Genomic DNA, 16,887 nt, shown 5'->3' with positions numbered 1-16,887 from the left:
AAACATGTTTAAAAAAAAAACAATTTGCTGTGTTTTAGAGTATATTTTCAACTTTGACACTTTACCTAGATAACACATACAGCTCATGTGAAACTGGAATACTGCAGGATTCCCCTCATTTAAGTGTTGGTAAAAGTTATTAAGTTTAATTATCTCTAACTAAAATTTTACTGTGTGTATATAAAAACATTTTATTTATTAATCATTTCTTCTAAGTCATAAATTTTGGATTATGATTATTTTGGTGATCATTATACATGAACATACTTTAAAGATCAGAACACAAGGAACACACATTGCTTCACACAAAATCTTTTTTTTTTTTCCTTCTTCTTCTTAGAGAAAGGCCTTATGTTTAGGCTAAATTTCTAATCTTGGTTATACAGTCAAGTACTTTTCTGCTTTAAGAAAAAAAAAAGAGGGGGGGGATGAGCTATGAAAAATAAGGTATACCTTAAAATTTTAAATTAAAAAATAATTTATCAAATTCAGTATGGATGTCCTTAAAATATATAGTGAAATGAAGTAAACAATCACAGGGAATTTGTTTATTGAGCATTAATGTTAACACTTCTAAATTAAGTATTCACTCATGAGTTTTGTCACTGTCCTCTCAATGGACATAATGGAAAATATTGCACAGAACTCAAGCAAGGAAATGATAATTAACAAAATATCTAAGCAACAAGTATATGCTTTACATTTTAAAAATTAATTCAAACAAAATAACCTGAAGTGCTTCTGACTCGGAAGTCTTAAAGTGTTATCTCGTGTTTTATTTGAGATTTTTTTTCTTTTCTTTTTTCTTTTTTTACAAATTGACACTGTACAAAGAGTTCAAATGGCCAGTAAAACTACTGCCTTAAAAGTTGGCTTTAAGTAACAGAGGTATAATTTGAATTCACATCAGAGCTTTCTAAAATGGCAATAGCACAAGCATATGACTTTTTCTGGTATCCAAAACCTCTTTTGGCTCTCCCTTGGCTAAGAAATAGAAATCTGGAAAGCCTTTTAAAGTTACCACAATGTCCTAAAATGCTTTAATGAAAGTTGGCATACCGCATTTTCCTTGCTTACCTTGATAACACTGGGCTAAACAGAAAATGAAGAAAATTCAGTCAATAGTAACTTAAATAGTAGTTAGCTCTGGGCCTGGGAGGTTTGGTAAAGTTGATCATTCAAAATTAGGTTCTTAGAAGAAAAGCAGTTTTTCAAAATTAGGCCAAAAAGCCTATATGAAAGAAAAAAAAATGTTAAGAACGAATTGAAAATTTATATGGTTTCTAGAAGACTATAAACAACAGAATGGAAGCTGAAACACTACATATAATTAGAATGCATTCTCACTGAGCAAGTTTTAAGGCTTAAAAGTAATGGTCTAAATTTATGCTTGATCTTTAAAATTTTGTAAGTGATTTATTATGTCACCATATTAAACCAATTTGAGTAATCATATCTAAGTAGGAATAACTTCAGAAATGCCTTGAAAAAGGACAATGAAAAAACCTAGAGACCTGAAAAGTAAACAGTATTTGTAAAGCTTGTCTCCAGACTTACAGTATATAATGTTATCTATCAACTCCCAATTCCTCTTAAAGTAGACTACTTGCATGTTTATCCCATCTTATTCAAGTTTAGCATTAGAGAGAAATCTTAAAGGATTGCAGTGTTTGCTAAACATTGTCAATATTTCTCATATGCACCATTTTCACTACATCTTACTTTTTTTACTTCCATTATAATATTAAAATAATGAATAAATATGGTCCTTTAGTTAAGGTCTTCAACCTTAAGTGAAATATAAAATAAGGTAGTTTTATTAATTTCTTGCTAGAATTGGCTTAAGATTTATTTACCAAATAAGAAATAGTAAACTTTACTTTTACCCAGAAAACAGATGTATTCTGATCCACTAGGTCTACGTAAAACATTTCATCATTTTAGTTTAGTTTATAACATTTTTCTTGGAATAGTACTGATGCTGTATCTTAGAAAACACTCCAATCAACCAACTACAGAAATTATGCTTAATTGTTAAACTTTCAAAAAAGGCAAAAGATTCTTTAGGAAAACCTAAAATAATTTGGTTAACAATTGCCAGTGCTGAAAAGGCCAATAAAAATTGGTGAATAAATAAATGTGGTTTTGTTGTATTTCACCCATTCTTAATGAAAAATGGGATGGTAAATTTTCAAGATGGAATATGTTAAAGAACCCGAACAGGAACACTGGTAAATTCTGTTTGCCTTCTGACACCAACATTTTCTAGGATGAAAACAGTGACATAGTTTTACAGAATTTGAAAGTTATAAAATAAAGAATGGAATTAAAATTCAAAAAAAAAAAAAAAAAAAAAGCAAAATACAGCTAGGGGTGTCCAAATTTCAAATAAAACTTCAAAGGTCAGTATGGCTGCTGTTTTCTTCCAGTCATTTTTTCCATAAAATGTTGGCTGTGTCATAAGGAATCTCCTGTGCTTTCTATCAACCGAGGCCTGATGAAGTACAACACACTTTGTTTGTGAATTCAACCTCAGCTGAAGTGTCGAGCAAGGCGGGCAGATCTATAGTCAGCACGAAGTTGTACGAAGGAGTGAAGTATGTTCTTGTCCAGATTAGCAAGTTGTTCTCCTGAGCAGACTTGCTTTAAATTATCTGGGGCAACTACCAGAAGATTGCAAAGTGCATGCAGAGTATCAAAAAGATGTAATACCATTGGAATCTGAATTGAGAGAAGGAAAAAAAATAACAGTGACAAAACAATTTCCCATTTTATAATGAGTTTGGCAAATTCTTCTTATATACAGTTTTGTCAGGACTTAGGATTATGGAAGTTCAAAATATTAGATTTTTTAAGCCTCCTAAAGAGTTAAAATATTTCAGAAGTTACAAAAGCTCTACAAACTTGTGAAAGGATTTATATCAGTTTTCTCATACTATGTAATTTGAAAGACTACAACTAGTTATCAATAATATAGCACTTTTAAAAATAATTTAAATTTTTAAAATTTAGGGAAAAATGATCTGAGAGAGACATACATGAAAATAATATATATTATTTTCTTGATATGTAACAGACACAGCATTAGTCATGGCTGTCAATAAGACCATTTGAAATATGCAACTGAAATATGACATTGTCTAAAATAAAACACACACAAAAAATATTAACATTGCAAATATGATTAGAACTATTTTCAGGCAGAAAGTGATGGATCTCATCTCATTACAATTCAATAAACATTATAAATTTCTTAATAATCATTACAATAAAATTTAAATGGCCTGACTTATGTTCCTAACCTTATTTACAAGTTTGGTATTTGTGTGTACATACCTTGAAGTCTTTGGCACACTTTCTATATTCAGCTACATCACAAATTGCTAACATGCCACCCATACAACTGTAGGAATATTGTTGAAGATGCTCATAAATAAGTCGATGAAAACGTACACCAAGTTCCATTAAAACTGTATCCACATTTTTCCCATCCATGGAATTTTTAATCTTCTCCACTTGTTTTCTTACATACGTACAGACTTTTACACAGGCCTGTAAAAGTTTTACTACACTTATTATGTAGTTTATGTGCATCAGTTTAATTAAGGAGAAAATACACATTGTTTTTCATTAATTTCTAAGTATAAAAGAAAAAAACTTAAGGCATAGTAAGACACGCTGATAAAAATGTTAAATAATTAACAAAACAGATACTTTTTATTAACAAATTGAACAGTTCTACTACTCACATTAGTATACTGTATCAAAACATTGTTTTCATCTTCTGGTTTAAAATCTGTTTTCTTTTGTTCTGCAGCCAAGATATGTTTCATTTGTCCAATCATACAATTTAATGTCCTAGAGAATTGAGAACACAACATATTTGATCCATTTAATTTATTCAATATTGACTTTTATTTATGTTTTCTGTACTAAATTTTTTCATATCACCATAAAACTATCTTGTAATTGGTAAAGTTTAGATTTTAAAAAAAGTCAATCTAGGTCTTGATATCAAAAAGCTCATTATTTTACTGACTCCCTGCCCCAAACAGGGAAAAAAATTCTTTGCCCAATGCTTTATTTAAGGAAGTCTTTAAGACCTTAGAAATCGGTCGCTGACTTATTTCCTCACTACTAGACATCTTCAAAGGCAAAATGAGACAGAGAGAATGTTTAAGAAAATGGAAAGATCAGTTTACGAATGACCAAGGTTTTGGAGAGCAAGTGGAGAACATGAGTCTCATAATCTAGGGATAATCAGGAAGATGAAGAAATTCTACTAAAGGTCCAACTGAGAAACGAGGGCATGAATTTCTAACAGTACTAGTGATGTATTAATTATGTGATATTCTCCAACAGCAAACAGCCATCCAATTATAGGAATAAAAGAGACCAGAATGATCCAGAATTTAGGGTCTGTGAGACAGTCATGGTTGAAGGAAGTAGATTTAGAGTAAATATAAGGCAGTAATTTAAGAGATGGACCATATGATTTGGGCACAATAATGAATGAAGTAAAGTTAGGAAAAGGATAACAGAATGACCCAAAATGAAAAGATTAAAGGACAGAAGTCCTGCTGAGGTTAGAAAACAGGCATGAGGAGAATTAAGATGTTGGTAAAATTGGAGGTTTGAAGTTGGTATTAAAAAAAAAAAAAAAAAAAAAAAAGAAGTAGGTTGTAGAGTAGGGCATTTGGGTTTAAGGTTTTTATTACCAATGATAACAATCCAGTGAGGCATATGAGTAGATGTTTAAGTGGAGATGATTGATAAGATGAATGGTTTACACACAGAGACAAAAAAAGAACCTGATTTAAAGTAAAAAGAAAAATTATGAGACAGATGCCCCAAATTCTCAGTAAATGTACAGCATTGAAATAAAAGACTGAAAATGAAGCAACAAGAAAGGAAAGATATGAGCTTCAAAGGCAAGAGATGTTCATTTAGGCCTAATGGATAGATACTGCTTTAAAATTATCATTAGGAATTCAAGGGAATGCTGAGCCTATATTTAGGGTCACACTTGAGAGACCTTCACAGACCACTATGCCTTTAATGTATTAAGTAATGAAAACACCAAGATTATGACTTATATGGAAAGACAAAAAGAGAATATTTCATGTATTGATAAGACAGGAAATATATATTTCATACACTTTTGAAAACTTAACATATATCTAACCTCCCCACTTTCCAAAAGTGATTTTTTTTTTTTAGGTATTCTGAGGCAAAGCAAGCAGAAACAAATTAATGTAAAGGGTTTAGGTTAGGAAAATACATACTTGTCAAAAGTAATGTTTGTAACATCTATAATATATATGTATACATATTATAATGATAGTGAATGAAGTTCTATTTATGTATAATCTGCTGTGATCTTGACTAGAAACAAAAGATTATTATATACTAACAAATTAAAGAAATAGGTAAATTCGTAGAAACATGTAACCTACTAAAAACAAATGATGAAGAAATTAGAAAATCTGAACAGACAGTAATGAAAAAGGAGATTAAACTGGCAGTCAAAGACCTCTCAACAAAGATAAGCCCATGACCAGATGGCTTCACTGGTGAATGTTACCAACCGTTTAAAGAATTAACACCAATCCTTCTCAAACTCTTCCAAAAAAAAATGGGAGCAGTAAACACTTCCAAGCTCATTTTACAAGGCCAGCAAACTCTGATACTGAAGCTAGACAAAGACACTAGAGGAAAATTACAGGCCAATATCCCTGACGAACTTTGCTTAAAAAAAAAGCCTAGCAAACTGAATTCAAAAGCACACTGAAAGAATCATACACCATGCTGAAAGAATCATACACCATGATCAAGCAGGATTTATCCCTGGGATGCAAGAATGAGTCAATATAAGCAAATCAATAGCTATGATATACCAAATAAACAGAATGAAGGGTAGACATTATGATAATTTGAAGAGATACAAAAAGCAGTTGGCAAAATTCAACATCATTTCATGACAAAAATTCTTAACAAACTTAAGTATAGAATGAATATACCTCAACATAATATAAGACATTTATGATGAACCCATAGACAATATAATTGTTAACAGTGAAAATCTAGCTTTTCCCCTGAGGTCAGAAAAAAAGACAAGGATATCCACTTTTACCATTTCTACTCACTGTAGTAGTGGAAGTCCTAGCCTAAGCAATTTAGGCTAGAAAAAGAAATAAAAGACACCTAAACTGGAAAGGGAGAAGAGAAATTGCCTCTTCAGTGACATGTTATTATATACAGAAAACCCTAAAGACTCCATCAAAAAACTGCCAGAACCTGAATTCAGTAAAGTTACAAGATGCAAAGTCAATATACAAAAATCAGTTGTGTTTCTGTACACTATTGATGAATTATCCAAAAAGGAAAATCCCATTTATAATAGTATTAAAAAGAATAAAATACTCAGGAATTAAGTTAAGTACAGAAGTAAGACTTGTACTATAAAAACTATAAAACTTTCCTGAAAGAAAAAATAGATAAATAAATGAAAACACATCTCATGTTCATGGCTTATAAGAATTAATATCATTAAAATGTCTATACTGTCCAAACTGATATATAGGTTCAACATATTTCCTATCAAAATTCCAGTGACACTTTTCAGAATTAAAAAAAAAAAAAAACAACTCAAAAATTCATATGGAATCACAAAAATCCTGAATAGCCAAAGCCATCTTGAGCAAGAAGAAGAAAACTAGAGACATCACACTTCCTGAATTCAACTCATCTTTGAGATAAGGGTGCCAAAGATGTACAACAGGGAAAGAACAGCCTCTTTGTTTTATGGTGCTGTAAAAACTGGTTGTCCACATACAGAAGAATAAAACTGGAACTTTATCTTCCCATATACACAAAATCAATTCAAAATGGAGACTTTAACATAAGACCTTAAGATGTAAAACTACCAGAAGAAAACATAGGCAAAAACTCCTTGACATTGGTTCTAGCAATGGTTTTTTGATAGGCCAGACAATAAAGCAAAAATATATAAGTAAGAGTGCATCAAACTAAAGAGCTTCTTTTTAGCAAAGAAAATAACTAACATAGTGAAGACACAACCTACAGATAGGGGAAAATATATTCAAAGACATATATCTCGTAAAGGTATCCAGAATATATAAAGAATTTAAACAACTCAATAGGAGAAAAAAATCAAATAACACAAATTTTAAAAGGGCAAAGGACCTGAATAAATATTTTTCGAAAGAAGACATACAAATGGCCAAGAGATATATGAAATGCCTCAACATTACTAGTCATCAGAAAAATGAAAATAAAAAACACAATGTCACTTTATACATGCCAGGATGGCTTAGACAAGAGATGCTAAGTGTTGGCTAGGATGTGGAGAAAATGAAACTTCTGCATGCTAAAGTGGGAATGTAAACTGATACAGCCATCATGGAAAAATAGTATGGCAATTCCTCAAAAAATTAAAAGTAGAACTACTTTATTATCCAGCAAACTCACTACTGGGTATATATTCAACAGAAATGAAATCAATATCTTGAAGACATATGTGCTCTCCCAGGTTAACTGTAGCATTATTCCTAATAGGTAAAATATGGAAACAACCTAAATTTCCAGTGAAAAATGAATGAACAAAGAAAATGTGTATACTTATACACAGAGTACTAATGAGCCATAAAAAATAAAGAAATCCTGCCATTTGTGACAACATGGATGAACCTGGAGGACATTAAACTAAATAAAATAAGTCAAATACAGAATGACAAATACTACATGATCTCATATGTGGAATTAAAAAAAAAAAATCAAACCCATAGAAGTACAGAATAGAATGGTGGATGCCAAGAATTGTGAGGGAGAGAGTGGTAGAGGAAATAAGGAGTCAGGGTACAAAGTTTCAGCTGGGCAGAATTAATACGTTCTGGAGATCTAAAGTACAATATGGTGACTATAATAATACTATTTTCATACTTTGCTGAAAGAGTAGATCATATGCCTTTTCATCACAAGAAAAAAATGGTAACCATGTACTGATGGAAATGTTTAACTAGCTTTCTTGTGGTAATCATTTTTTTAAAAAATGTTTTTTTTAGTTGTAGTGGACACAATACCTTTATTTTATGTGGTGCCGAGGATTGAATCCAGTGCCTCAGCTCTATAACTAAGCCACAACCCCAACCCCTGTGGTAATCATTTTACAAAGTGCAAATATGTCCAAAATTATTATACACTTTACATGTAAACAAATTTTATCTGTCAATTAAACTTCAGTAAAACTGGGAAAAACAGTAAGACAAATTTTCAAGATTCTTTTAAACCTATTCCTCAGTAAACTACTCTGAATGATTTTATAACACCCTTTCTTTTTCCAACTTTTTATTCTATTTTTTTCTTCCCCTTTATTATCACATACCATATAGTCAATAGTTCTCAGTCTTAGTGTGAAGGTCAATTGCAAGTGAATTGGAAGGTGAGTTGCAAGGAATTTCTTATTACTCATAAAGTAAAAATGTTTGATATTTGCATAAGTTAGATTCTCAGTTATCTTTTAAATAAGGCTATTAAAAATCTACATTCAAATATGCTTTATTGAACAAGAGAAAGTAGAATTACAGAAATACAAATCTATACCCAAATCTTAGTACCATGGGTTTTAAAGAGTTCCAGCTCTACCATCATTATCTGTGTGGTTTTGAGCAAATTTATTAAAGTCTCCATTTCCTCATCTGTAAAATGGAAATAGTAGTTCCTACCTAATACATGAAATAATATAGGTAAAGGCCCTTATATTGTGCTTGGCATATAGCAAATGCTTGATAATCGGTAGATACTATCATCATCAATAAATATATGAACATCATCATCCCCAAAACAGATAGACTAATGTACCAATAAAAAATATAGGGAATTGAAAAGAAAAAAACCCAGACAGACCCCTTGGACTCTGTACTATGAGCAGGTAATTATCTTTAACAAATATTAGAAGTACTTTTAGAAAATTACTGTATTTATTTAAAAGATTTCATACATAAGCCTGGAAGTTCTAAATAAATATAATACTATATATTACACACCATTTTTAATGGATTTTGTAGTTTGTGAGTATCTAGAGTGGAGATGGGGTGCTTACAAAAAATGTTTTTAAAGGAATCTAGTTTAAAAGTATAGCTAAATATACTTACTTTCAGAAATAAAATAACTTGGGAGTTCAATTAACATTCTAATAAGGTTAAAAGTCGTTCACAAAAATAACATCAAATGTTACAGCAAGATGGTGGAATTAAAATGTTTCTCTAAAAATTTTTTTTGCTGCTATAATATTTATATAATTTTTTAAAATTCCAAAGAAAAACAGCAACTTGCCTATCAATGCCAGTATCCAATTTCATCTCCATTTGCTCAATTATTTCTTTTTTCTTCTGAAGGCATTCAGATATCTTAGGAGAAGAGCTATTGTAGATTTAAAGGAGGAAAAAAATGCATTAATAGCCTAATTTCTAAGTTTTTCATATTCATATGTATACGATACCAACAGACATGATCATAAATCCAAGAAGTATAAAATAATTATTTACATTCATATGCCCAGTTTATTACAGTAGTCACACAAGAAAACAATTATCCATTAAAAGGAAAGGAAGAAGAGTTAAATTTGCTATTCTCATCTCTGAGGAAACAGCCCTTAAGAATACAAACATGATTAATTTTGGAACTATATGGTTTAATTTATAAGTAAATAGTTGGTAAAACACTCAGAAAATTCATAAGGTATCACTAGACTCTTAAGAATATAGTAAATCATTAACAACAATTTGGAGAGAAACAGCCAAACCAGTTGTATTTAGTGTCCCTAAAGTAAAATAAGCAACAATAATAAAAAGCCCTGACAATTATATTTGCCTTCTGAATGCTGCCAAAATATTAAAAACACCTGAAATATTAAAGAATAAGCAACCCAAACACCATGTGAGTTTTTTGCTATGTGGCAACAGCTCTTTAAAAAGCAAATTCCCTTCAAAGTATGATTCATGGATCACAAATGACTTCACTCTTGAGATTGTTTCTGAGGCAGTCTTGGTATATCAATGTTTATAACAACATATCTAAAATTTTTCTTTTATAAGAATAGTTTCTCTTGTCAAGAATGGTACTACATAAAAATCGGTAAAACATATTCACATAATACATATTTCTTATTTCTCATATTCTTTAAAAGTTCATAAAATTGATTTGAAGATATAAACCAGATATTAGTGTCTCATTGAAATTTGTCCTATTAATCTCATAAATTTTTTTGTACATCTTTATATAACAAGCAGCTACAGGTGGATTGTGTCTATTAGACCCTTGGAAGGAGTAAATATGCTGAGTTGCATTAAGCTGTAGGGCCTCTTTAACATCAGATTTCAATTTTAGATTTAGGACAGATTAAGTCTTTTCAAATGCAACAAAATATAATAGCACAGTAGAAAGAGAAAACAAGAATGCAAGGAAGAAGGAAAAGATCTTTTCATTTCACACCTCCATCCTATTTGATGCTTTCATGAACATGTATTGTTTTTAAAATTTAATAAAACTATTCTAAATATCCTTTGAAATACCAATAAAAATATGACAACGTAACTTACCTTATTAGTGGCATAAGGTGATCATTAAACTGCTTGTCAAAAAGATGGAAAATAGTATTGGCCTGTTGCACAACATCCAAAAAATAGAGATTTGCATTCCTAGAATCTGAGGATGGAATTCCTAAAATTGAAAGACACAGATAAATGAAAATTATCTTTAAAAAAATTCATCTTAGCAACAGAAAAAAGATGTGGTTTTATATATACAATATGAATAAAAGTAACTGTTATTTTAATAAACGGCAATGACTTTTACAGACAAGGAAAACTAAGCTTGTTAATAGCTTAAAATGCACCCAAAGTTAAATTTTATGCCCAAATGACCATCATATTCATGATTTGCTTAGATAAACCTAAAAATGAATCAATTAACAATTCTTCTTGAGTTCTACCTTCTCCTTACTTTTCCTAACTCTTTGGTGCCCCATGATTCACATGTGATATGAATATATTCCCACCATTTTCTTTTCTTTTTGTTCTTTGGTGATATTGGGGATGGAAACCAGAGCCTTGTACATGCTAGACAAGTACGCTATCATATCCCTAGTCTTTTTTCTTTTCCTTTAATTTTGAGACAGGCTCTTACTAAGTTGCCCAGGTTTGCCTGGAACTTGCATCAGTTTCCTTAGCAGCTAGGATTACAAATGTGCACCACTGCACCCAGCTTTCCATAATTTAAAAAAAAAAACAAAAAAACAAGTTTCTTTATCTCTGATAATAGTTAAAATACTTTTTTTATTGATCTTTCTTGTTCAAGCCTCTTTTTTTTTATTGTCTATCCTATATAATGCTGTCAGTAATGTGCCTAAAATTAACATTTCACTCGTTTTCTCTACTATTTCCACAAAAATACTCAAAACCTCCAATCTCAGCAAATTCCTAATATTCAGAATGATAATCAAGCCAGTCCACTGATAAAGCAGCAGTCAAAAAAGTCAGCTTGTCCTCTATGGATTTCAGTTTCCTCCTTTCTTTAAAGAATAACTGATGAATTTCAAGGTCCCTATTGTTTGTTCTTCTAGTAAACTTAAAAAGAAAATAGAGACTAAGAAAAATATCCATAGCTAATGACAATATGAAGCTTAAAATATAGAAGTCTTTATAGGACAATGATCTTTTCAGTTTTAATAATGAAAAATAAAAGTGTTTTTCTCCCTGACAAAAAAAAAAAAAATCAATTGGTAAGAAAGCTACAGGCTCCGACACAAACTTTTAAGAGCAAAAAAAAAAAAAAAAAAAAATACCAACAACAGAAGTAGGAAATATCCTTTATTATAAGACAAGAAAATTAAGGCAATATTGATGTATGTTTCCAATCCCTAAATTATTGAAGCTTTTAAGAAATATTGAATAATGAATGGAAAAACTGGTACATGCATATACGTTGGTAGCAGTATATACTGGTAAGAAAAAACTCTTCAGGAAAACAGTTTATATCAAAATTAAAAAGTAAAAAATTTTGTATCAAAATTTAGAAAAACAAATAAATAAAACATGTTTTGATCCAGTAATTTCATGTTTGGGTTTTATGAAATAAAATAGTTCAATATTAGGAAAATGAACTCTGGAAGGTTAATTTCAGCATTATTATACTACAAAATGGAAACGATGCAAAATAAGACATAGTAACCTTATATGTGCTCCACAGAATTTTATGCAATCGTTAGAGATAATAGCAGTTGAGTATTAACTAGATGCATGAGAAACACTTATGCATATAAGGAATCTTCCCATTCTACAAGAAAATTTCCATTCCAAAAAAAGAATATTGCCATTAAAATGAAGATGCTAGGTTTCCATACTTGCTGAATAACAAATCCTTTATATAAGACAGATTCAAATTCATGTTACTTTTTTCATTATTTTCTTTATTCTTCATCTTTGAGGTATTATTATCCCAACAAAAATTATTACATTGAGTCATTTGCAAGTGACAAGGGTTAAATATTTGATGCCAAGGGTCTATCATAATTAAGTTAAAAAATGCTTATATATAAAAGAAAGGATAGGATAACATAAAGATAAAGGCAAGGCCAGTAAGGTAGTAAGTGACTGAGAGGAAGAGTGAAGGGGTGGGTAAAGGAAGGTGATGCAGAATGAATTTTTAAAAAAATCATGTTAAGTGCATATATAAATGTACTACAGGGAACTTCACCTTTATACACAGGTAAAACCAATCAAAGATAAATAAATAGACAAGTGAAAGGAAGTCTAGTAGAGTAGAGGAAGGAATATGGGAGAAGGGAGAAAGGATGGGAAGGAAAAAGGGGGATGGATAAGGGGGGATCATGAACTGAAATCAAACTCCATGCACTTATGAGTTTGTCAGGATGAACCCAGCTACTATATATAACTATAAAGCTGTAATTTAAAAAATGCTTTTTTTACATCATAAGAGTAACAACATGAAAAAAATGGATAGTGATAAAGCAGAGTGAACCCAAAGTGACTGAATTATGGCTAATTTTGGTTCATTGTTAAAAACTTTACAAAATGTCATTTTATACAGCCTATACAGATTTTCTGAGCATCTATGTAGTTTCTGGATGCTAAGGTACAACACTAGATAAAAGAAAGGTTCCTAATGTTATCTCTACCTAGAATGTTCTATTTTATTAGTATATCTATCACTTCATTATCTCATCTTTTCAGAGATACCTTTTTAAATCACCCTTTCAGAAAAAAAAAAAAACAACTTCAAATTACACTGTTCACCCTACCTTTCCATTACTATCTCTCTTACTCAGTTTCATTTTCCTTCATTGCACTTCCTAATCATTTTTCTATCTTTCCACAAGAATATAAACTCCATGGGTCTGGTAGTAGTCATATAAGGGTTAAGTGAATAAATCCTGAAGTAGAGGCAAACACTTAACATTTAAAAATTTCACTGTGATAAATGTTACTTTAAAAAGCTAATTCTATCTGGTTGTAGTGGTACCCGCCTGCAATCCCATGACTTGGGAGGCTGAGGCAGGAAAACCGAAAAGTGTGAGGACAGCCTGGGCAATGAGTGAGACCCTGTTTCAAAATTAAAAAAAAAAAAATAAAGGATAGGAATGTATAGCTCAGTGGCCCCTGAGTTCAATCCCCAGTTTAAAAAACAGTTACTTCAATGATGAGACAATTCAATAAGCGAGACAGTAGTACTACTTCAGTTAGGGTGATCAATAAAGGCCTGAGAAGGTGACATCTTAGTTGAGATCAAATGGCTGAAGAGCCAGCCATGAGATGAGCTGAGGAAAAAAGTTTTTTGCGATGGGAAACACCAAGTTTCCCATTCCCATCCCTTAAATGTTAACTGCAAAGAGCCTAAGTTAGGAAAAAGAATGAAGACCAGAGTGTCTGGAATAGTGTGGGGAAATGCAGTATGTGGAAAGGATGAATACAGAAGAGGCAGATCAAAAGTCAGGCTTCTTAAAGAGTTTGTTATTGTTTTCCCTCTAAGAGTAATAAGCCACTAAAGGATCTTAAACAAGGAAATGATAATTAAACTGGCTATAATATAAAGTCAGTAACTTGGAAAGGCAAGAGTGAACACAGAAAACCAGTGATGACAAGTTGAACTACGGTGGCAACAGTGGAGATAGAAAAAAGTAAATGAACTTTTACTATTTTTTGGAAAGATACTGACAGGATTTGCTGATAGGTTGACTATCAGGGTTGATAAAAAGGAAGAATTAGGGCAACTCCTTGGTTTGGGACTTGAGCCACAGGTGAATGGCAATGCTTTTAAAGACATGTGAGAGGAACAAGTTTAGGAGAAAGATAAAAAGAGTTTTGTTGTGGATATGCTAAATTTGAGACGACCATTGAAAATGTGGTGAGGTCAGGAGGGCAACTAGATTAATGAAGCTGTAATCCAGGGAAGAACTCATTATTACACTATTTATACTAACCAGTAAGCTCAAAAGATCAAAAGTAAAAGAAAAAAGTTAATGTCAATCTATCCTCTTCCAGACTTATTTTTAAAATATTTTCCCTTCTAAACCTTACACCAATTTCCCAGTCAGAATGGTTCTCTTTTGTTTCTGTTCCTTGAAATTTTACAATATATAGCAAAGCAATCTACTCTGCCATACATTGTAGTGACTTATGTGGCCTATTACCTTACTTCACTGGATGTAAACAATATGAGAGAACCATGTCTTTGCATGGTTTGCAGCACTTGGCAAATCTTTGCATTGTAGAAGCTCAAAATTCACTGCACTTAACCAAATTCAATGTACAGAGATGATTATACATGAAACAACATTATGTATACAGTTTAAGCAGGATTAAAGGAATTTAGCAGAAAGTTTAATACAAATATACTCACCAGCAAGTCCTGTTTCCAAAGCATAATCAATATGCTCGATACACAAAAATTCCACCAGAATGGTAAAAATTCTAAAGGCATTCCTCGGTAAATCAGAAGGGTCAGAGAGCTTTTAAACAAAACAAAACAAAAATTACTCCTCAGGTTTATCTTTTAAAAAAGCCAACTCTTTTTTTTAGTGATTTTTTTTTTTAACTATCAAAGACACAGTATGATTCATATTCCACCTCCCAATGTCCACACACAACAGCAATGTACCCTTGATCTATACTTCTCCTGCCTTAGAGCAATGTTTTTTAAACTTGGATTGCAATGTATTAGTGAAATCCAATTGTACTTTTAAGAAATACATGCATATACACCTTATACCATTCATATATATATGTGTGGGGGGGGGGGGTTGTAGGCACACAAATAAAAAAAAATATAGTGGGATAACATGTAAAATACATTTCTTGTTATAATGGGTGAAGGTCAAAGAGGTTTGAGAGTCATTGACTGAACAAGGGCTATTTAGTAACATTCAGAACAAAAAGGATTTTTTATTTATGGAAAATAAATTAATATATGCAGTATAAAATATGCATAAAATAATTCCATAATTTCCTGATTTAGTGAACCTTTAAAATTTAACCTCATTAGCCCTCAATTTAAAATTTAACTTCACCAACTCTAAGTTTTTTCATTTGTAAGATGGGAATAATATTAATAGTACTCACTTTCTAGTTTTAAGGTTAGAATAAAACATGAAAAGTATTGTGTTTTTAACACAGCTAACAGAGTAAGCTGAAATTTTTCATTTTCATGCTGCTCATAAACTAGTAAAAAAAACTAGTAGTTACTCTGACAAAATGAAATCTAACCTTTAAAAACTAAAAAAGTACTCTTAACTTCTTTTAACTGCTTTCTCAAATTATTTATAAATTCATTTCTACCTTTGTCAAGCTGTTTCATGTGAACTCTCAGGGTAATGCTTATTGCAAGCTAAGCAGCCCTTCTCTGAAATGCTTGGACTAGAACTATTTGGGATTTGGGAATTTTTTGGATTTTAGGGGAAAAAAGTGAGAGAGAGAGTGTGTGTGTGTGTATAAGAGAGACACACACAGACAGGCACATACATACATGAGAGAAAGACACAGATGCACACATCTTGGGAATAGAACTAGAAGTTTAAACATGAATATTTTTAGTGTGCCTGCATTTTAAAAAAATTTCTTATTTGTTTTTTATATATATGTGTGTGTGTGTGTGTGTGTCATATATATATATATATATATATATATATATATATATATATATATATGTATATATATATATGGCAACAGACTGTGTTTTGACATATTATACATATATGGAGTATAACTTATTCTAATTAGGAACCCATTCTTATGGTTGTACATGATGTGAAATTATACTGGTTGCATATTCATCTATGAACATAGCAAAGTTATATCCTATTCATTCTACTGTCTTTCCTATTTCCATCCTCCCTCCCTTCCCTTCATTCCCCTTTATCTAATCTAATAAACTTCTATTCTTCTCGCCACACCCCTTATTGTGTATTAGCATCCACTTATCACAGAGAAAATTCAGCCTTTAGTTTTGGGGATTGGCTTATTTCACTTAGCATGACAATCTCCAGATCCATCCATTTACCAACAAAAGTCATGAAGTCATTCTTTTTTTTTTAATTTTTAATATTTTTTAGTTGTAGATGGACACAATACCTTTATTTTTTTAATGTGGTGCTGAGAATTGAACCAAGTGCCTCACATGTGCCAGGCAAGAACTCTACCACTGAGCTACAACCCCAGCCCATGAAGTCATTCTTTTTCATGAGTGTGCCTTCATTTTGACTGAGACCTACCTGTCCTCTCAAAACAAGTATGGAATTTTTCACTGTGGTGTAATATTGGTACACAAAAATTGCAGATCTGGAGTATTTCAGAT

The 16,887-nt window shown here is 31.3% G+C and overlaps 1 protein-coding gene across 2 annotated transcripts in view; it reads right to left on the bottom strand.

The window, feature by feature from the left end:
• Positions 1-533: 533 nt before the first annotated feature.
• The window catches only part of Exoc5 (exocyst complex component 5), a 69,995-nt gene continuing 53,641 nt past the window's right edge, over positions 534-16,887 (bottom strand). For both annotated transcript variants that reach the window (XM_046460853.2, XM_058584639.1), the window contains exons 13-18: positions 14,938-15,046; positions 10,620-10,740; positions 9,355-9,441; positions 3,750-3,858; positions 3,337-3,552; positions 534-2,721 (exon numbers count right to left, since the gene is read on the bottom strand). In XM_046460853.2, coding sequence (XP_046316809.1) covers positions 2,533-2,721; positions 3,337-3,552; positions 3,750-3,858; positions 9,355-9,441; positions 10,620-10,740; positions 14,938-15,046 — 831 coding nt within the window. In that variant the 3' untranslated portion in view covers positions 534-2,532. The remainder of the gene's footprint in view (positions 2,722-3,336; positions 3,553-3,749; positions 3,859-9,354; positions 9,442-10,619; positions 10,741-14,937; positions 15,047-16,887) is intronic.

Source organism: Marmota monax, unplaced genomic scaffold, assembly GCF_021218885.2.
Source record: "Marmota monax isolate L192 unplaced genomic scaffold, Marmota_monax_Labrador192_F-V1.1 WCK01_AAM20220418_F8-fsc00001, whole genome shotgun sequence".
Taxonomy (NCBI): Eukaryota; Metazoa; Chordata; class Mammalia; order Rodentia; family Sciuridae; genus Marmota; species Marmota monax.
Note: the sequence above shows the minus strand (reverse complement) of the source record. Positions and strands in the feature narration are given on the sequence as shown.